The following is a 22,691-nucleotide window of genomic DNA, read 5'->3' as shown; positions in this document are numbered from 1 at the left end:
GCAGTCCTCTGAGGATTCAGAGGTCGCTGGTCCTGGGGAGAGCGTCGCTGGAGCAGGTTTCTTTAGGAGTCAGGAGACAGGCCGGTAGGACTGGGGCCAAAGCAGTTGGTGTCTTCTTTCTTCTTCTGCAGGGGTCTTTCAGCTCAGCAGTCCTCTTCTTCTTGTAGTTGCAGGAATCTAAATTCTTGGGTTCAGGGAAGCCCTTAAATACTAAATTTAAGGGCGTGTTTAGGTCTGGGGGGTTAGTAGCCAATGGCTACTAGCCCTGAGGGTGGGTACACCCTCTTTGTGCCTCCTCCCAAGGGGAGGGGGTCACAATCCTATCCCTATTGGGGGAATCCTCCATCTGCAAGATGGAGGATTTCTAAAAGTTAGAGTCACTTCAGCTCAGGACACCTTAGGGGCTGTCCTGACTGGCCAGTGACTCCTCCTTGTTATTCTCATTATTTCCTCCGGCCTTGCTGCCAAAAGTGGGGCCGTGGCCGGAGGGGGCGGGCAACTCCACTAGCTGGAGTGTCCTGTGGTGCTGGAACAAAGGGGATGAGCCTTTGAGGCTCACCCCCAGGTGTTACAGCTCCTGCCTGGGGGAGGTGTTAGCATCTCCACCCAGTGCAGGCTTTGTTACTGGCCTTAGAGTGACAAAGGTACTCTCCCCATGGGGCCAGCAACATGTCTCTAGTGTGGCAGGCTGCTAAAACCAGTCAGCCTACACAGGTAGTTGGTTAAGGTTTCAGGGGGCACCTCTAAGGTGCCCTCTGGGGTGCATTTCACAATAAAATGTACACTGGCATCAGTGTGCATTTATTGTGCTGAGAAGTTTGATACCAAACTTCCCAGTTTTCAGTGTAGCCATTATGGTGCTGTGGAGTTCGTGTTTGACAGACTCCCACACCATATACTCTTATGGCTACCCTGCACTTACAATGTCTAAGGTTTGGCTGAGACACTGTAGGGACACAGTGCTCATGCACTGGTGCCCTCACCTATGGTATAGTGCACCCTGCCTTAGGGCTGTAAGGCCTGCTAGAGGGGTGACTTATCTATACTGCATAGGCAGTGTGAGGTTGGCATGGCACTCTGAGGGGAGTGCCATGTCGACTTACTTGTTTTGTCCTCACCAGCACACACAAGCTGGTAAGCAGTGTTTCTGTGCTGAGTGAGGGGTCCCCAGGGTGGCATAAGATATGCTGCAGCCCTTAGAGACCTTCCCTGGCATCAGGGCCCTTGGTACCAGGGGTACCAGTTACAAGGGACTTACCTGGATGCCAGGGTGTGCCAATTGTGGGAACAAAAGTACAGGTTAGGGAAAGAACACTGGTGCTGGGGCCTGGTTAGCAGGCCTCAGCACACTTTCAATTCAAAACATAGCATCAGCAAAGGCAAAAAGTCAGGGGGTAACCATGCCAAGGAGGTATTTCCTTACACTATGATTTCATTTAACATCATTATTCCTGAAAATAAATTTGTCTATTACAGAAATAACATCTGTTTAATGATAGTGAGGTCAAGATGCAATTTTCATTGTGTACCGTGGTCAAGAAGAAAATTGGATCCTCATAAATATTGCACAATGAGTAACACAATCAATGTTATTTATTAGCCTCTCCAAGTGGTCAAAACCAATGTCCCCACTGCACTGGAAATTTTAACTATAAAATAGTATGTTCAAAAGAATGATATAACCCTTATATCATTAGAAATTGCACTAAAGTATTATCTCTTTATTAGAAAGAAGAAACTTTATTCGGTATGAAAAGAATTCATCCATTACAACAGATAATCACCAAAGCATTGTAAAAATACCAATAAAAAACATATATGATAAAAACACCCATCATAAAAAACATGTACATATAAATACATATATATATATATATATACATATATATATAAATAGAAATAAAAAACAAAAAAAGATTAAAACCTCATTCATAAAAGCTGAAAAAGATAAATGAAATCATTCTAAGAATTCTACATTTTTGCGCCAAGTAGTAGCTCCCTTCAGGAATGAGCCCAGGCCCTTCCATACCAGTACATCTGAGGCCATTTGCAGCCACATGAAGGCGGGACGGTATTGCACAAAACCCTTGGGCCTAAGGAGCGGTAGTAAAAATCGGGTTCTAAATGGAGAATAGAAGACACAGAACAGTGTAAAATGGATCAAAGTCTGATGTGATACCCCATCACAGGGGCAGGGTCTAATGCACTTCTCCCCATACTGACCTAGGGGGAAGCACAAATTGCTTCTAATGATCCCCAGGCGAAATCGTGTTATGAGAGACCTTTCCCTCACATCCTTGATTTCTAAAAGATATTGCTCAGGACCCACCCACATCTTTAGCATCGTAAATTCCCTGATCGATTTTTTCCTTAGAGCCTCCCCCTCCCTCTTAGTCGCCTGGATTCTCTGATAGTTATCCTTAACCCATTTTTTATCATAGCTAGTTAGGTCTTCGGGACAATCAAACAATTCAGGCCGCCCCAGGTCATAAGCCATCTTCCTTATGTGCGACAACCAGGGGATATATTTTACATGGTCGCAGGCCAAGCAATCCCTTAGGATATCCCTATTAAGAGAGGCCTGTTCATTACTCCAAACTGAAATCCATAACAAATGGGGAGCCAGCTGGGTAGTGTCCTGTGCATACTCAAGGTCCAGTTCCAGGTGGAGGCAAAATCCAGGAATATTTTGACCAACACCCAGAATCCTTCTGCAAAAACGATTTTCTTCCACCATAAGGGCTCGGGTATCCCCAAATCCCCAAAGTGCTGAACCATACAGAAGGACAGGTCAGGTATCTCTTTATTAGTAACCACATTTTCTTGATGCCAGTCAATATTTGGATCATGCATTGCAAAAAGACAATCCAGTTCCTTTGTCAACCCATTACACAGGCAGCATCTCCCATTGGTACCCTTATCAGCAATGAAGCCATATCAGCAAAATATTGTTGGTAATCTTGTATTTTTGACAAATATCTGCCATGCAGACTGACCTGGAAGCACTAGAACCAAAACTACCACAAGCATAGAATATGATGAAAGACTTACTATTTGTTGTACTAACTAACCCCATTTGTCTTTCTACTAGAATTATTTAAGCCCAAATAGAAGTGATCTAGAAACCCAATCTGATGAAAAGGGATCTTTTATCTTCGGCATCTGCCATCATACCACCGTCATAGACCATGAAGAAAGACTCTCCATCTATCATGGTGACTGCCATCATGTGACCTCATTACAATTCTATTTAACTCCAACAATAACTGTCTAAAAACTGAAGGAGCTTTTGTTTTCTTTGTCCAAAATGTATTTAAGTCAGAAAAGAAAATCTCAGCCACCATATACGAACCTGGGTCTGACATGGTCCATAAACACTAGTCCCCTGCCCATTCAGTTCCCTCGCTATTAGTCTCCTAGTTTCTCGAAAATAATCCTTTGCAATATGTCTATGGTCCTAGACCCTAAGATGTTGTTTACAAAAAAGAAAAGAAAGCATCTCAGGATCATCATTGAATATGCATAAACATTAACCCTTAAAAACAGTCCCTTGTACCAAGACGAAAAGTTAATATACCTAGATATTATTTTGAGAATGCCTTGAATTCTTCATTGAATACACGCAGATTGCATCCTTATAAAAGGGTGAAAAGCTCTCTGTCAGTATTTAAACCTGTATAGGCAGATTTCAATCTGTTTATCCGAAATAATAATCTTAAGTATCACCCCTCTCTGATCCATTTCTATATGGATAAAATGCTGATCATCCATAACTTGCAAGTCATGCTATTTTATTGGATGGTTAGCCAGAGGGTTTTTTCATCTTCATTCATTATTACTCTAATGTGTTCCCTCCATCTTTCTTTACGTTTCCATTTACTTGATCCTGTGAATTGCAATCTACATATACATGAGATCAGATACATTTTTTTTATATTGCAATTTATATAAGAACTTGTCTGGAATTTCTTATTACCATCCCCGTTTTAAAAATCCTTAGCCCCATCCATAACATATCTACAACAGTTACACGTGCCATATTTGTAAGATGCTATGGGTCAGGATGGAAGCCACTTAGAACTAGCAGGTAATGTCCTTTTATGTTTTATATTTTCTGGTGTCACTTGGACTTGAGGTATTCTTAAGTGAAGGTGCCCTTTTATTTGTCATGAAAGGATTATGTGAGGAGTATTTTTTAACATGGCTAAATTGTCACACATAACTTTGTTCTTAGTGCTAAACATTATGATAAATCTCATTTTATCTCTCTCAACATGTCCTGATTTGGGTTTGTTGGACTCTAAAAACCACAACCTTGATATACTTCTTTTCCGTGCTTTCAGTTTAATTTGTTCTTCATAGCCTATCTCTAGAAATGTATGGGTTATTCTCACCTACTGCTTGGCATATTCCTCCTCTAACTTGCAATTTCTGTATAGTCTGTGAAAATTCATCACTGGGCATATTATCATTTTGTTTGCACAGATGAACCCACTTGGCATGCAACAATCTATTCACAGCTGTTGGTTTATGAAACATCCTCGATAATAACATCTCATAATTCTTCATCCAAAAAGATTAAGGGCCTGATTTAGAGTTTGGCAGATTGGTTACTCTGTCACTCTGTGATGGATATCCCATCCGCCATATTACAATTTCAATAGGATATAAGGGAATCATAATACAGCTGCTGGGATATTGGTCATGGTTGTGACGGAGTAACCCCATCTGTCAAACTCTAAATCAGGCCCTAAATTCCTTTTATGATATTCCAGACTCAGGATTATATAATATTTTCTATCATTAAGATACTGATGATAGTTTTTAAGTTTATCCTCTGACCCCTGACATATCAGTAGGATATCATCTGTGTATCTGCTTACCACTTTACCTTCTTATATTTGAGATATGAAGGACCTGTAAATCAGATTTTGGATGTACTTTGGGAGGAGGATTATGATTTTGTAACAATGGGTGTATCTAGCTTGTATACAATTATTGACCATGACAAAGGAGTTGAAGCCCTAAGACTTTTCTTATACTTGAAATCATCCAGTTACATTCAGCACTCAAGGATGATATTGGACGAGATGAAATGTATTCTCCAAAATAAATTTTTGCTATACCAGGATGAACTGTACCATTAGGAACGTGGAACAGCAATGGGTTCCTAGTTTGGTCCCTCTTATACAAAGCTTTTAATGGGTGTTTATGAGAGGGAGCATGCCTGGAATGGTAAAATCTGTGTATCTGCCCCATAATATTACTTTATCATAGCCTGATAAAGTAATATTATGGGGCAGATACATAAATTATATCCTAATGATATGGAAGGGGTTTGAGGGTGAACTTAAAACCAATCATCAGTATCTTAATGAGAACAAGTTTAATGTGATCCTCAGTCTAGAAAGTCATAAAAGGAACTTAGGGCCTGATTTAGATCATGACGGTAATGGCCCTCCCTCCACCTTTTCGACTAAAAAGCTGTCTGCTGGTTTGGTGGTCCGCCCGCCAGATTTAGATATTGGCGGTCCCATAGGCTTTAACTTACCCAATTCCCTCCGACTCCGCCAAGGATTCCCATCCGCCACCATGGTGCCATAGAAAATTGTGACTCGAGGTGGTATCCCAACCACATGTACCGCCCTACAGATTTGGATGTGCCTTACCACCAAGCAAAATGTGACAGTCCGACCTCCACTTCTGACTTGGAGGATTGGGGGCATGGAGAAAACACAACCCCCCCATCGCTGGACACAAAGGTAGGGAACATGCATTGGCTATGTACCTTGGTGGAGTCACTGCACATGCGCTCGGGACCATTGCAGACATATACATGTCACAGTCATTTTTTGTGACAGTCATTTTGTGTGACATGCATATGTCTGGGAGACAATTGTGTCAGACATGGATGGGGACACACTGGTACACAACACATAATGCACACATACACAACTGTCATTTTGGTGCCAATATTCATTGCCAAATGAAAGCTGGCACCACAATGACGGGACAATCACACCTGTCAACTGTGTCTATGTGTGCACATTGCAAGGGAACCTGTACCTGTCATGTTGTGGTTTGAGTTGTGTGTGTGAGTCAGTACATGTATGTGTGTATGCAATGCGATCAGCTGGGTGAGGTGGAGGGAGCTGGAGTGGCTGATGTGGTTATGTGAGTATGTGTGCCATTTGCATATGGCATTGATATTGTGTATGTTGTGTTGTGTGTTGTGATGGTGCTTGCAAAATTCAGGTCAGTGTTGTGTGGTGATTGTCGTGATGTGTGTAGTTGTTAAGTTGTGTTAATGTGTGAGTGTATATGGGTGTGTAGTTGTGTAGGATGTTGTTGTTGTGTTGTGTCGTGTGTGGGTGCAGTGTCAGTAGTGTGTGCATGTTGTGTCATGGATGTACGTCAATGTGTGTTTCGACATGTATGTGTTGTGGTGGAATGGCAATGGATAATGATGTGTATGTGATGTTGTTTCGTGTGTGATGCAGTAGGACACATATGACCTAGGTGCAGTGTGTGTGAGTGAGACTTACCTGTATTCCATAGCTACTGCCATTGTCCGATGTCAATTGAGTCCCGCCATATCCTCCCTCCGTCAGCACACCACTGTCAGTATACCACCTGTAGGACTGTAACATCTAAATACGGTGGGTAGAACACCAACGACTTGACAGTCTTCTCGGGTCCGCCGCGGCAGCGGGTTGGCAATAACACCACTAAGATCTAAATCAGGCCCTAAGACTTTATGGATGTAGAACTATGTGGAGGATGAGGTGTCCAGGAGAGTTTTCTTTCATGTTTTTTTTTTCGGTGGTATTTTTTGGATATAACACCGATGTGGAGGATGAAAGAGCCTGCTTCATTAATTCCGGTTTTCAAATCAGTTTCATTGGACTTACATAATTCTAGTAGCGAGGTCATATGAAGTTAGTTATTGTAGTAGACTAACAGCAAAATACAACAAAATAAAACAAAATACATTGTTGTATGTCAAGTTAGCTCATTCCCACAACATAAAAAGCTAACATACCTTATAATGATTTTTTATGGGCTCACAGAAATTGCAATTTAGATGCGGAATATGCAAAGGAGGAGGCGACAATAACGCATATATTTCTAGATAGAGGCAATGAAGAACAAAAGAAATTGAAAGCACTAAAAATAGCTAGAGGTAAATTGAGGTTTTGCTTATCAGAGTCCAAGAAATTCAAATCAGGACAGGTTGAGAGAGACATAATAAGATTTATCGCAATGTTTTACATGGAGAACAAATTAATCCTTGACACTTTAGCCAAACACTGGGAGGTTCCGATTTTAGATTATATATTTCACATAAACCATTAACAACATATGAAAGGGCACCTTCACTTAAGAACACCTTGAGTCCAAGTGTCACAATGAAATAAAAACCCTAAAAGGATATATTACCTGCTAGTCCTAATTGGCTTCCATTCTGCCTCATGGGATTAAATTAAGCACATCTGACTGTTACAGATAGGTTATGGATGGGACTAAGGATTTTGATAACTAGGATAATAATGAGAAATTTCAGCTAAGATATTTTATAGATTACAATACAAAAATGCATTTATCTGATCTTATATATGTGGATTGTGATATGTAGGATCAACTAAACAGAAAGTTAAAGAACAATGGAGGGAACTCATTAGAGCAATAATGACTAAAAATGAAAAGTATCTCCTGGTTGCCCATCTGATAAGATATCATGACTTGTCAGTTTAGAAAGATCTATGTTTTAAGGGTATAGAAACTATTTAAGTTAATCATAGAGGAGGTGACACTGAACGTCATTTAACAGCTAAAGAAACTTTTTGGATAGAAAGATTCAAAACTGTCTTTAAAGGTATGAATGCTGATAAGGAACTTTTTACCCTTTATCAGGATATAATCTGTACGTACTCAATGAAGAATTCAAGATGGTCTCAAAGCAATATCTAGTTATATGATCTCTTTACTACGGACAAGGGACTGCTTTTAAGGATGGATGTTTATACATATTCAATGATGGACCTGAGATTTTATTGTATTTTATTTAAACCTTAGGATCCAGAAACATGGTCTTGGTGCAAAGGATTATTTTGAGACACTAGGAGACTGGTAGTAAGGGAATCAGATGGTGTAAAGGAATGAGTGTATATGGTCCATATCAGCCCCATGTTAGTATATGAGAGCTGGGCAGTGTTAGCCACAAAAAAAGGTTTTTAAGATTAGTTTTTGTTCTTTTTTTGGATTGAATACTTTTGGACACTGAGAATAAAAGCTCCTCTAGTCTTGTTGGAGTTAAATAATTTTGTAGCGACCTCACAGGAAGCCAGTTATTGTGCTAGAAGGACAGCCTTTCTTTGTGTTCTATGCCAGTAGTAGATTTTGGATGTAACACAGATACGAAGGATAAAAGATCCTGCTTCATTAATTCCAGTTGTTAGTTCAGGTCCTTTTGGACTTAAATAATTCTAGTCGCAAGGTCATATGAAGTTAGTTATTATAATAGAAGGGAAGTCTTTCTTGATATTCTATGCCCGTGATAGTTTGGGTTGCAATTTGGTTGCGGATGTTTGGCGGGAATACAGTTACGATATATAAGGTTCAACAAAATGGTACCCAAATACATGGAAGCGAGAGTACCAAGAAGATTTTACTGTTATGGCTTCACTGCCGGTAAGAGTACTCATGGGAGATGCTGCCTGTTAATGGGTTAACAAGGAAATTGAATTATCTTTTTGCAACCCATGCTTCAAATATTGACTGAGAACGAGGAAATGTGGTTACTAATAACAAGATGATACTTTGGTGCAAATTTGAATAGTGTAAAGGTGATACTGTTCTTTTCAATATACTTTTATATAGGTAATGATTTCCAGTGTTGATAGGTGGCATTGTTTTTGACTGTTTGGAGAAGCTAACAATTAACATTGAGAGTGTTAATAAATGTGTAATATTTACAAGGAGCAAATGTTCGTTTTGACAATGGTGGAGATGAAAATTGCATCTGAACTTTACTATTACTAAATAGATGTTATTTGTTTTATAGATGAAAGTTTTTAAAGGAATAATGATGTTAAATAAAAGCATAGCAAAATAATATTCATAATAATAATTAGAATAAAACAACATACAACCAGATAGAGTGAGGACAACAGTCTGCTTGGAAGGGATAGAATTAAATCTTTATTTGCAATCTTTGCTAGGTACATATAGTTTATCATTTAGTTACAATTTTGATTTTCTAATCTTTGTAGCTACTGTAAAGAGGAAATTAAAATTATATATTTAAGATAATGCCTATGATATGGAAATCGTTGGGCTAAATTATTTGTGTGCACTATCAGGTATGAATTTACATGTTGATGTTTGTTGTGTGAAGGTAATTGGTGTCCCTGTTTTTTTGGATCGTTCTTACTTTGTATAACCATAGAGTATCGATTTAGAACCTATATTTAAACAGATATAAGATTGTATTTAACAGACTGGTCTGATACTAATTTCAGTTTAAAACAAATGCATGTAGTATCGGTCCATATTGTTAGGATTATGTAGAATTATGGAGCTACTGTAATATACAGATAGAAAAATTGATTTTAAAACTGATGTAATTGGAAAAAAATCTGCCAAATAAGTATCATTCTCTCTATTATTAATTTTAATTTTGTTTTTTCTATTTATAGTTTTTCTTTATATTCTATTTTTCCAAAACTCATTCCTAATTATGTAAACTTTTTTTCAATTAATCCTCTTAATGGTTTAAAATCTTTCTCCATTTGTTCCTTCTATGTTTTTAGAACTGTTTGGGTCACCTCTCTCTGGGAGGGATCTATCTTGTGTGATATTGTGTTGAAATAAATTCATATTATGGATTTCAATTAAGAATGTCAAGGAATTTACCTTATATGTGTGGTTTTAATTGTACTTCTTTGTGGTTCTCATTTACTTGATTTTGGGTTATATTATTTTCAGCCATGATTAAGAGGGTTCTTCCACGAAAGATGTGTTGGCAGACTGTACTTTTGAATTCAAGAAACTAACAAAGATGTCTTTAAAAAAATATTCAGAAGATATGGCGTGAATCAGTTTTGAGATGGGAGAATGTCAAAAGGATGTATAAATACCTTAGAGTCAAGATTCATAACAGCTAACATATCTATTACCAAGATGGCTGACCGAACAGGACTCCTGTGATGGAGCTCCAAGGTCTGGGATAACAATCTGATGAATATCTCTGCCTTGACCCACCCTCCCATCCAACCACAACAGTTAATTGCAGGCCTTTTTAGTCACAAAGACTTTGGGGAAAGAATATTGAAGAAGAGAACCCATCATGGCATGCTATGACCCTCTATCCCCTTGATATGACTTGAGGAGGTGGTGACTGAACTGGTCACAGTGCAAAGACTCACCCATACAGTAGTGTGGTGAGAGGAGTGTGACAAACAGCAGACGATAAGGTGAGCAGCAATTTGCATTCCTGGAGCGAGCACCTGATGACAGGGGCTGTTAGGTAACTACAGAGGGGACCTGATTGTTGTCCCAACCCCACATGGAATGGTGAAGACAGAGCTATGCTGACAGAAGCCTGTGAATCCAGCCGTGAGTACCACCTACCTGCCGTTTCCTGCTCCTACGCATTTTTTCTGCTTACTACTCTTTCCATTCACTGAGGGGAGTGTCAAGGAGATTCTGGGCTCAGGCAATGAGAATGACTTGACCACTCCCCCATTCTATTCGGGCAGGGTTTAGACATCTTTGAGCTTCCCTATATGACGGTAGATTTAAAAATAGTGGAAGGACTACCGTCCTTGTCATATCAAAACTGTGGAAGGACGATGCTCATTTCCCACGTTCTCATTGTGATTCTCCCCTCTAATACCAGCTACTACAAACTGCAGTAGGGCTACTAATGTCCTTAGAGGACTAAACACTGTAGGACTACTTAAAGGACTTAAAACTGTGGAAGGGCTACTCTACTTAGGACTAAAAACTGTGGGAGACCTACTCTCCTTCCACAGTTTTTCAGAATGGGGCAGACATCTTCGAATCTCTCTCATGTGCTTATAATTTAATGGGTATGCGACTACTCTCCCACTAATTTAGGGACTACAGCACAGGAATTTTGTATCTTTGTAGCATAAATCAACATTGGATGCTTCTGCCTTTCAGTGAGACAGATAAAAGTCAATCTTAACAAAGCACAACAAAGATAAAAGTTTGCAGGGACAAGCATCTATTAACACCAAGATGGCTTGACAGAAGGTCACTTCTCCAGAAAGTTGCCTCTCTAAATCTGGTCCTAACTCCTTCAAAATAAATTACCAGCCTAATCTCTCCAATAATGCAGCAAACAAATTAAAAAAAAGACAAATAAAAGCCCACCTGGAAACACTCTTCTCTGTTTTCAACCTATGCTTAAAGAAAGGAACCTTAAAATCAGACCTTATCTTCTTCATGTGATGTACGTTGTGGTGGAGAAAGCTGATCCCCACAGTCTTACAGGTATTAAACTCCACCAAGATTGCCCATGGTCTCAAATTACCTATCTCTCCTTCCCACTGATTTGATGCAGAAGTTGCAATATCAATCTACAAGAATGGCATCATACTGGTAGAAGCATATGACCTAAATCTTGAAATCTTTGATCAATTGTTCCACAAATTTAGAGCACACACAAGAGTACCTATACTCAAAAGCACTACCCAAGACTCACAGATTAAATGACAACTTCACAGAATCTGCAACACACCTGACAAAGGCCCACATGCAACTGAAATGAATCTTTCCACTCTCCAATAGATGTTGATTACACTTCAATGAAATCTGATCAGCAACACAAAAGACCAAGACCCAAACCCAGCTGTCATCAACTGTCCCAACTATCCCATCCCGCTGACATTTGATAAATCTGCAACAACAACAGAAACTTCTCAGGATCCTAGTCAAACTCCAGGCTCTCATAGTCCAGCCATTACTTCTCTGCCACACCCCCACACATGATTAAACCGACCAATGGAAAGGAGCAGAGATTTGACGAGATCTCACTAGATGAGTCAGATCTAATCAACAGGAGCCTAAAACTTCATCCATCAGGGACAAAGACAATCACTTACTCCAAAATGGTTTTTACAGTCACACCACAAAAAACACACATCGCTGCCCTCAGAAAGCCCATCAGTTATACACCTAGCTCAGTTTTCAAAAGATTCAAGTAGTAAAAACATCACAAATTAAACCTCAGAAAAGATATCCTACAATGGCCTCAATTAATCACTGAATAGGCAGATAAGGATACCTGCAGTACTTTGTTCACCAATTTCAGGCCCCATGGTTTTCAATGATCACACACCCAGATCAATACTTATGGGAGAACAACAAAGAAAGCCATAGATTAGAGAATCCACAACGTGTGGCATGTCCGGCAGACACAATTTGACTCCATACTGGCATACACGGGTAACAAGCTTGAACACAAATTCAAAAAAAATGATTAATGAATGAAAAACAGCAGATACAAATATCAGGGTTACTTCACTAGCCTTCTAAGAGATGAGGTATTGCGAGCAAGATGCATTAACCCTGAAGGATAACAACCTGTACTACTCAAACATAAGTTCTGTCACTCAACCCTTGGCCATCCACACTTGCAACTCATGGTGCAATTCAGCCCAAGCAAGCACATAATCATCTATCCACAACAGACATCAAAGCCCTGCTTCTATACTACAAGGATTCCTCGTTGACAGTCTCACTGCTGATCTACAACATACTGACCTCAAGAAAAGACGCAGGCCAAAGGGCAAAAGACAGGCTACTAACCGTGAGAACCTAATAGCAATCCTGCTTACACCAAATGTTAATCCCTCATGCCACTCAAAATTGATCCCAAAATGCATGATACTCAACTGCAGATCAGTGATCAAACATGCTCCAGACATCGTTGAAACTATCCTCCATCATGAATTGGACATTCTATTCCTGACAGAAACCTGGTTAAATTAATGGTCCACACCCCTGCTTGACATCCTTGTTCCTCCAAACTACACTATTCTGCATCTTGACCAACCACAACGACAGGGAGGAGGTATCACAATAATTCATGAGAATTCCCTACTAGTCAAGACTTTCCCAGTAGATCACCTCACATCCTGTGAATACATGGGTGCAGAAATATCCACAGCAAAGAGAACTCTAGCTAAAGTACACCTCATGTACCACCCTCCAGGAGACAACCAGCTGTTGATTGAAGATTTAATGCAAACATTTACAATACACTCCATGCTACGCCCCAAAACCATATTTCTCAGAGATTTCAACCTTCAATGGAATTACGAGGATGATTCGTAGGTCTCTACTCTAAAACAATTCCCCTCTGATTAAAACCTGACCCAATCCTGCACAAGCCGAGCACATAACAAAGGATCAACTCTCAACCTAATTATAAACAGAGAAGGAGCACTGACACTTGACTCAATCACATCCAATGACTAGATCAATCATAACTCAATCAAAGTTTACCTAAATATGCACACACACAGAACTAAAGGGCAGGAAACCAAATATAAATGCTTGGTTAGAGACACTAAAAACATGGACACAGTGGAACTGATCTCACTTTGACTGAGGAACCTCACTCTCCCAACAGTAACCCAGAATGTTATTGAATTAACCAAGCACCACAACCAAATGGTGTCAACCATAATAGAGACGGTAGCCCCACTGAGTCTCAAAAGACAAAAAATCAAATCATACCAACCTTGGTACAATCAAAGCCTAAATGATGAAAGGAGGAGTCTTAGACATGTGGAGCATAGGTGGAGACAGGAAACCTCAACATTTCATCAGAGCAAACTAGGTGAATGATGGGATATCTATAATATACACATGTAAACTTCTGATACCATTTTTGGTAGTTCCACTCACGATCCTGAACTGGAACCATTGTCATTCTCTGGTACACAGCCAGGGCTGCCACTTCTTCATAAATGTTACTCAAAACAATTGATGGAACTATATCAAAACTTATAATTAGTTTCATTCTGACATTCTGATGTACATGGATTAAATGACTGGCAAACCATACCTTGTGTTTCTGGTAAATCAAAGGAACTTCCAGATTCCAGGGGGGTTGATAATTATGTGGCACTGGTGCAGGTCTGTATGTAGGAAAGTTCCCCTTACTGAGATCTACAGCCTCAAACTCCATGCACCCATAAAACATTTTGAATGCATTTGCAGCATGTGCATTTACAACAAATCCCACTGTACCTCCTGTGTTAGGAACACCTCCTTTAAGGGGATGTTATGTGAGAGGTGCCCTGAAGTTAATTGCTATTGCAACAGGAGTTGACTGTACCATTTTCAACAAACAGATTGTAAAAAGATGTGATTCAAAAATCCAGAAATCACAAAAATGGGAAATAACCTGGTATAAGACAAGCTTGAAAAACTTACAGAAAAAGGTGCTCCATCTATTAAGCTGAAGTAGGTAACCAATATTTCAGCAGCTATATTAGCAAAACTGTAATAATTGGTCTTTTAAGTGTGTCATCCAAAACTATTCAATAATACAGATTAATCTTGGCTCTATATTGGGTGCCACAATGATACTCTTGCTAGGTCCCCTGTAAAATTGCAGGGTTTGCATTTCTGACACCTTAGCTTTAAGAACTCTGTCAATGTGACCATCTGAATTAGAAAGCCACTTGGACTGCAACAAATTCACAAATCACTGAGCACACTTTTCGTAAGAGGTGTTTCTGGCAATGATCAATCCCATGAGGTGGGTCAGGGACACTTAGTCAACACCCAAACCTTCTTTCGTGAAAGAATAACACTCTTAAAAAGCGCTATAAAACAGAATGTTTATTTTAAATGTTTATTTTTAAATACTAATCTAGTACATAAAGCTAATCTGAATTGTAACCACATAGAATGCAGTGAAGAAAATTGATAAGTAATGAAAACAACAGGAAAACTTCTAACATGGTTATTTCATTATATATGCCTCTTTGTGGCATTTCTAGATGGCACGCTAGTTCTAGCAAATTTATAAGTATGGTGCCTATTTCTGAGTTTCAGAGGTGGGTCGCTTTCACATACCTGTTTTCCAAACAATTAGTCCTTATCGTTCTGTCTGGATAGCAAGCCTGCTATCTTGGTCAAAAGCTGTGCATAAGCGCACAGCCCATGAGTCGCCTGTGAACGCCACCCAATGCACAGCAACTTTCAATTTGTCAGTGCGGAAGTCATTCCCTTCTTGTCCAAAATCCCTGTTGCAAAGCTCTTCTCTAAATTAGGGCCTGATCAGGCGCGGATCTTCTGTTAGGGCAGAGGGCCGTTGCCACCCGCCACCAGCAGCAAATGCAAAACAGTAACTAAAAAACAATAATAAAAGAGGTGGGGCCACGGGCTGTTACGAGCATTGAGGTGGAGTGCACAGTAACCCCCCTCAGTGTGCAAGCACGTCTCGGGTCGGCCAAATACACATGCGCACTGTGCTCTCTCCAGCCCGGCACTGTGTTGCCAGGCTAGAGAGAGCAGGCACAGGCTCCCAGTCGCCTGGGAGCGCCCTGGCTGGGCGCTCTCAGCCAATCCTAACGCTGCTCTGAGTAGTGTCAGGATTGGCCGCAGGGCAGGCTGGGAGCCTGTGCCTGCAGCAGAGGAGTGGCATGGTGGTGGTGGCAGCGGTGACAGCGACGATGCAGGTACCTGTTTTTTATTTACTTTTTAATTGATTATTACCCCCCACTGCCCTGCCCCTAGGAAGCGCAGTGAGCTGCTCTGGGGCCTGATATATGAATTTTTAAACGGGATCTGTTTAAATAAACTGTTTCAAATCGTTAACATAAGCAGTAAACAGAATTTAGTTTGTTGAAGAGTGTTAGAATAAACATTGAACATGGCTGCGCCCAAGGGTGTTGAGCCATGATTGAAGAAATATTATACATGGCCTAACCCAGGAGCTCGTTGAAAACTTGTTTGAATAAATAATGAACATCAGGTGGCAAAGCCACCTTGCAGTCAGTAACTTTCCATAAACTCTGTGTATTAATCACACTTAATAATTGCATGTTTATATAAAATTGGTTAACTATGAGGAATGCATTTGCATAAGCTTAATTATTACCATTTCATGTCACATTTTCAGAATGGATTGGCTGCTTGAAAAATGCATTTGATAGAACTATGGTCATTCACATATCATTTATGTAAAACACATATATTCTCATATTCCATATTCTTGATGAGCTTTTACTTTGTGTTGGGTCTTCCCAAAATAAGTTTGAGACATAGATTATTATTGAATGCTTCAGATACACCCTTTCATTCCAGTCATTTTGCTTTAACTCACTTTCGGGGTTTATATTTATTACGCCTTTATTTATCTTTTGAAATGTAAAACCTTACCCTCACCTATTGCTTCTTAAATTAGATCTTGTACACTGCTTCTGTATTTTGTGAGCGGAATGACAGAGAATGCGTACAGAATGTAAGGCGAGGTGTACAGAAGGGGGGCTAATGCGTGTAGAATGATGGTGAATATGGAGCCTTGGAAGGAGACCGAGGGAGTAAAGTACTATATCATGGAAGATGGCCGACACAATCTGCTTTGAACGGAGCTTAGTAAGGAGAGAGGCGAAAAAACAGAAGCAGACGGAGATTTTCTTGAAGCTGTTTTAAAGATGGTTTAATCCGGATTTATGAAGATTACATGTCAAATTTGATTCTTTTTTTCATTTCTTTCTGTCTTTCTGCCTCTCGTTGCCTCCATTTTGCCCTGATTTCTTCCATTTTCTTTTCTTTGTGCTTTGCTTTTCACTTTTGTACTTTTAGTTTGCACATTCTTTCCCTGATCTGTCTTCACTCGCAGTTTTGAATTTTATTCCAGTTTTTCCATTTCCATTTTGCTCTCTTGTTAACTGCTTACTCTGTGCCTGCCTTTCGTTCCCATTATCCTTCTGTTCTCAGTTTCACTGCACTCTTTTTACTTTTCTCTTTTTTGTGTCCTGCCCTCGTTTTTTTCACGTCTTTTTTTTGCCTTTTTGTTTTATTCTGTTTTTTTCCAACGTTTTCTTCAGCATCTTCCGTTTACTACACACTTCCATTTCCTTCACTTTGAATTTCTTTCCATCATGTTCTCCCCTTTGCATGTTTCTCTCACTTTGTCTGGCTTCCCCTTATTTTTTCAATTGTATTTGCCGTTCTCTCTTACACTTTCTTCTCTTTGCTCTTTTCTCCTGCAATTCTTCTCTTTGCTACTCTCTTTCTCTCCACCCTTTCACATTTTCTCTGTGACTTCCCATGCTTTGCTCTTTTTTCTGTAAATGTCCCCTCATATCCCTTCTCTCTTTCATCTCCCAATTTTTACTTTTCTTTCTTCCTTACCTACTTTTCTTTCTCCTTCTCCTTGTCACTTCTTTTTCTTTACTGTGCCACTTCCTCCTTCCTCTTCTCTCTATTACTTGTTTCACTTTGCCCTTCTATCTTTCACTTCCGACTCTTTACTTTTTTCTTACCTATTTTTGCACCTCTTCCACCTATTTATGATCCATATGTTTATCCCACTTTTGTCTATCACCGCACGTATTCATCTTTTTTCCTTTTCTTCCTCTTGTCATATTCTTTTTCCATATACTGTCTCTCTCATTTGCACTCTATTTTTCTCCTTCTTTTTCTTCTCGGTCTTTGTTTTTTTCACTATCCTACCACTAAACAAACTCTCATTTTCTCACTTATGTTCAGCCTTCTCAATTGTGTCTCAATAATTGTGTCTTTCCATCCCCAGTCTCTTTCTCTTCAGAGGGACCAAGTCATGTGACCCAGGTCCCGCCACCACGGACAGGAAGACCAGACACCCCCGGCCGGTGCTACCGCCCCGAGACGTGGTTCGGATTGCAGGCCCCCAGCCCTCCAACCACCCACATCCTCCTGGGTTGTACCTGCTGGAGTCTAGAGCTGCTCTTCCCCCTCCTCCACCTCCGCAGCCCTCCCCAGCTCTCCCTAATCTCCCGCTCATGGAGAACAAGGGCTTCAAGGGAGATGCCACCTGGCCCCCAGCTCAGTGCAAGCACTCCCTGGACAAAGAGAAAAAGAAGAAAAAGCTCACCACGCTCACCACTACCTCAACCACAGTGACTACAGGCACAGCAGCAGTCAAGACGGCTACCCCTGCCACAGTGATTGAGATCTCCCCTGACACAACTGAGGTCAATGACTATTACCTGTGGTCCATCTTCAACTTTGTGTACCTCAATTTCTGCTGCCTTGGATTCATTGCCTTGGCCTACTCCCTCAAGGTGAGTCCAGAAGGGATATGTGGAGTGGGATTTTTGGGAGGTAGACTAGGTTATAAAAAAGTACGGTATTGCATGTTTGGAGATGTGAAGGCGTAACTGGGAACAGTGAGACAATAAAGGAAGGAAAATCCGCAGAAATAAGGAAGACACTAGTGGATGGGAAACATTAGAGCAGGCTGATCGCAGCTTACCAGTAGTTCTCATACTATTTCGGGGTAGCTTGTACAATACTTACCTGTCAGCAAGCAGCCCACACTTTACTGAAAAATCACTTGTTTATTTTTTTTTCATTTTCTTCATTCCTTCTTTGGTTACATTGTTTCTTTTTCTCCTGTCCATCTTTTTATGTTTCAATAGTTATTTTTTTCTTTGGCATCCTTTTGTGTCCTTTCACTCCTTTCTCCATTTTTTGTACTTGCCTCTTCCTACTTTCTCTCCTCTTTGTTTATTTCTTTCTTCTTTCATTCACAAATTTTCCTCTTTGCCTTCTGCCTCTTATTTCTATTTTTTTGTGGTCTTTGTTTCATGTTTTTCTTTCTCTTTCTCCTTTGTCTACTTCCTTCCCTTTCTACCCTTTCTCTTTCTTTGTTACTTTCTTTTTTCTTTTCATCTCTCATCCCCCCTTCCTTCTCTCCTTACCCTCCTTTCATGTCTTTGTCTTTCTTTAATTTTCTATTTTTTTCTGGCTCTACGTTTTCTACTGCTTTCCTTCTTGACTTGACTCTGTTTACTTTGCTTTCTCTTTCCATCGCTCTCTTTTTCATTCTGGTCTGCTTATTGTTTTCTCTATCTTTTTTCTTTCTTAATCTTGTCTCAGTTCTTCCTTTTTTCATTATTTTACTACTTCTTCCTTTATTTCTCCTTTCTCCTTTTAGCATGTGTTTCTTCCTTTCTTTTTCCCTTTTCTTATTCTCTTGTTTTTTCATTATTTCACTTTGTTGATCTGCTTTTGTCTCATGTATGTTTCTCTCTTTCTTTCCTTTTTATTTGTTTCCTTGGCCCTCGTCATTCTTCCTCTTCTTCTCTGAGTTACTTTCTCCTTTTCTCTCTCATGCTCTTACACCACCTCTGTCTCTCTTCCCTTCTCTCTATTATCCACTAATTTCTTACTGTTTTGTATGATTTTTCTCTTTCTTTCTCTCTTGTACTGACTTTCTTTCTCTCTAACTTTCTTTCTGTCTTCCCCTCATTTTTTTTTTTCCTTTCTTTCTTTCTCTCATTGTCTCTTGCCTCTTTCCTTCCCCCTTTTCTCCCTCACATTACCGTTTCTTTCTCACTCTGCTGCTTTTATAGTCTCTTCTTCTCCTTCTTTTCTTTTCTCTTCCATTTTTCATTTTTTTCTGTCTTTATTCTTCTCTTTTTTCTTTTGTTTAAAGAATGCCCAGCTTCCTAAAGCAATATCTTTATAAGTTAGTTTGTTTGTTAATATTGCCTGTCTGCCTCACAGTGTGCCAATCACTGAAGAGATATGTTTACTTGTAGACAGGGAGGAAGCCTGCAAGGACCACACAAAATGTATTATTGCTATTGGTCCTTCATCCCCTAACTCTCAAAATGAGAGCAGTGTTATCTTATGTATTGCACAACAACAAGAAACTGAGTCTAAATTAAAGGATCACCTCTCAGTGTGATTCATAAACAAGGTACAAAACTGGTCCTTGGGAACCCCACATATTAACATTTTCTGTAGAGCTCGCTCATGTGGCATGTGTGCAACATTTGAGGACATAAGCTAACATGGATATTGAAGAAACCATGGATGGGGTGAATGTTGGCAAATATGCATGAACATACTTGTTGGAATATAACAAAGCATATGGATGTCTTTGGAGTTTGGACAATATTGGGGCATTATTGAAAATTTAGGATGGTACTAGAGAAGGTAAGAAAACAATGTGGTGGAAGAAGCTAGAGGTATACAAGAGAACTGCGAATGGAAAGTAGTGGTGGGATGTGCAAGACCTTGGGTGGGGCATGATATATATATAGGAAGATATAGGAAACCATGCAGAATTGAAGATAGCGTGGTCTAAGGAAAACAATTTTGGAATGAATTATGGCGACGTAACCCTTTTTTCAATCTGATTGCCAAGAAACTTAAGAGGAGCCTTCCCCATCAACTACCTTTGTAGGATCTGGCTCAATAAAAGCACACAGTAATGCCATGAAAACAGGTATTCATATGCTTTAATAACTTAAACATTCTTACGCAAAGATGCTCTTCACACCCACACACACACACACACACATACACACACACATATTTCGGGTTCACTTTAATCACATTACTGAAGGAGATGTTAAGGAAATTGAATCTCTAGCCAGAGACTGCATAAATAGAATTAGTACTGGGCACTCACTGTGCTCCCTGGTTGATATTTCAGTACGTTCGTCTCCCTTAGGAAATATGGTAATTATTCTTTATGCTCGCAGCCAGCAGACCTGGCAGGGATTTTCTGGAAGTGAACTCCCTCCGACAACTTCTTATTTTATAGCAAATCATCCAAATTGGGATTATCAAATGAGTACACTATGTTTTGGTTGAGTGTCTTTGAAGTCAGACAGTCGGATATGAAGCTGGTGGGAGGGGGAGGTTCTGATTAATTTGCAAACTGTGCGTCAACAAGGACACCAAAGCAGCAAGCAAGGACTGATGCATTCGAAGGCACACATGCATCTCCTGGTTGGTTTTGGAAGTGATTGGTAGCCAATAATATTGTACTTGATATTGCACATCTACCATGCCAGCAATCCAGTGACAAAAAAAACATCTTTTTTATCTATTTCGTGGTATTTTTTATCTTCATTAGTACAATATTTATTCATGTATCATACACATTTTAGATACTGTATAACATAATCAGTTTAGTTACTTTTCGATTCTTAAGTCGTATACATATTTTTATTGGTATTGATAAGTGCATGATCTACTGTCATTATTTTTTAATTATCATATGTAGTGTCTACAGTCTTGAAGAGATTGTTCTATCCGACTTATTGGTTCTTCTTTAGTGTCTCTAATTTCTATTCACCGAATGGGTGGCTCATTAGTCATTCCTTCTCAATTATACTGGATGAGCCATATTTTATGTAACAACCCTAAAATTACCCAGTAGTAACATAGCAAAACTTAATGACACTAGAGTCTACATTGACCTTCCCTTTACTTATTGTTTATCTTGCTGCAGTGTGAATTAGTTTGTGAATATCTAATTTTTGGAGCAGTGATGAGATTGTTCCTATGGGCGAAGGATAGCAGAATAGGGGAAGAACAGGAAGGGGGTTAGACTTGTCACTCGCCCTTGGCACTCTGGGGGTGATTCCTATCTTGGCGGGCGGCGGGAGCTGCCCGCCAAGCGGGAACCGCCAGAAGACCGTACCGCGGTCGAAAGACCGCGGCGGTCATTCTGAGTTTCCCGCTGGGCGGGGGGGCGACCGCCAGAAGGCCGCCCGCCCGCCCAGCGGGAAAACCCTTTCACGAGGATGCCGGCTCCGAATGGAGCCGGCGGAGTGGAAAAGGTGCGACGGGTGCAGTTGCACCCGTCGCGATTTTCAGTGTCTGCATAGCAGACACTGAAAATCTTTGTGGGGCCCTGTTAGGGGGCCCCAAGACACCCGTTACCGCCAGCCAGGTTCTGGCGGTCAGAACCGCCAGAACCAGGCTGGCGGTAAGGGGGTCGGAATCCCCATGGCGGCGCTGCCTGCAGCGCCGCCATGGAGAATTCCATAGGGCAGCGGAAAACCGGCGGGACACCGCCGGTTTTCCGTTTCTGACCGCAGCTGTACCGCCGCGGTCAGAATGCCCTTGGATGCACCACCAGCTTGTTGGCGGTGCATCCGCGGTCCCATACCCTGGCGGTCTCGGACCGCCAGGGTAGGAATGACCCCCTCTGTTTCTTAAATGGTCTTGTTAAAGAATAATTGTTTATTTTCATGTCAACTTTTGACACTTAAGAGATATTGATTATCCGATGTCCCTTTCTGATCGTTACTTGGCAAGGATTCTGTGGGGATTTTCTAATGGTATGTTTGGGATGCAATGTATATGATCTACTTGGTGGTCTTGTTAAAGATTTTGAGTAATTTCATCCCATTGATGTACTATAGTTTTTTCATCAATCCACTACTTTCCTTACTTTTTAACGCTATGCTCTAGGCTTCTGTTCATTTTTCAACCACTGTGCCCATTAATGTATGGGTGATGTTGTGGGTAAGGGTAACCTCCATGACATGGATATTGCCATCTTTGCCAGCAGTATGGCTACATCTATGTGTATTGTCCATGGACAAAGATGGTTGCTGTGGAAACTCCCTCTGTTTTGACCATCTCTTTACTGCAATTGCTCAGTTATGGTAGATAAGGTTACAGGGAAG

The 22,691-nt window shown here is 40.4% G+C and overlaps 1 protein-coding gene across 1 annotated transcript in view; it reads left to right on the top strand.

Annotated features, from left to right (window-relative positions):
- IFITM10 (interferon induced transmembrane protein 10) overlaps positions 1–22,691 on the top strand; it is a 95,853-nt gene that overhangs the window by 19,864 nt on the left and 53,298 nt on the right. Inside the window, exon 2 of the mRNA XM_069223159.1 lies at positions 17,807–18,317. Coding sequence (XP_069079260.1) covers positions 17,807–18,317 — 511 coding nt within the window. The remainder of the gene's footprint in view (positions 1–17,806; positions 18,318–22,691) is intronic.

This window comes from Pleurodeles waltl, chromosome 3_1, assembly GCF_031143425.1.
Source record: "Pleurodeles waltl isolate 20211129_DDA chromosome 3_1, aPleWal1.hap1.20221129, whole genome shotgun sequence".
Taxonomy (NCBI): Eukaryota; Metazoa; Chordata; class Amphibia; order Caudata; family Salamandridae; genus Pleurodeles; species Pleurodeles waltl.
The sequence above is the reverse complement of the archived record's forward strand: the minus strand, read 5'-3'. Positions and strand labels throughout refer to the sequence as shown.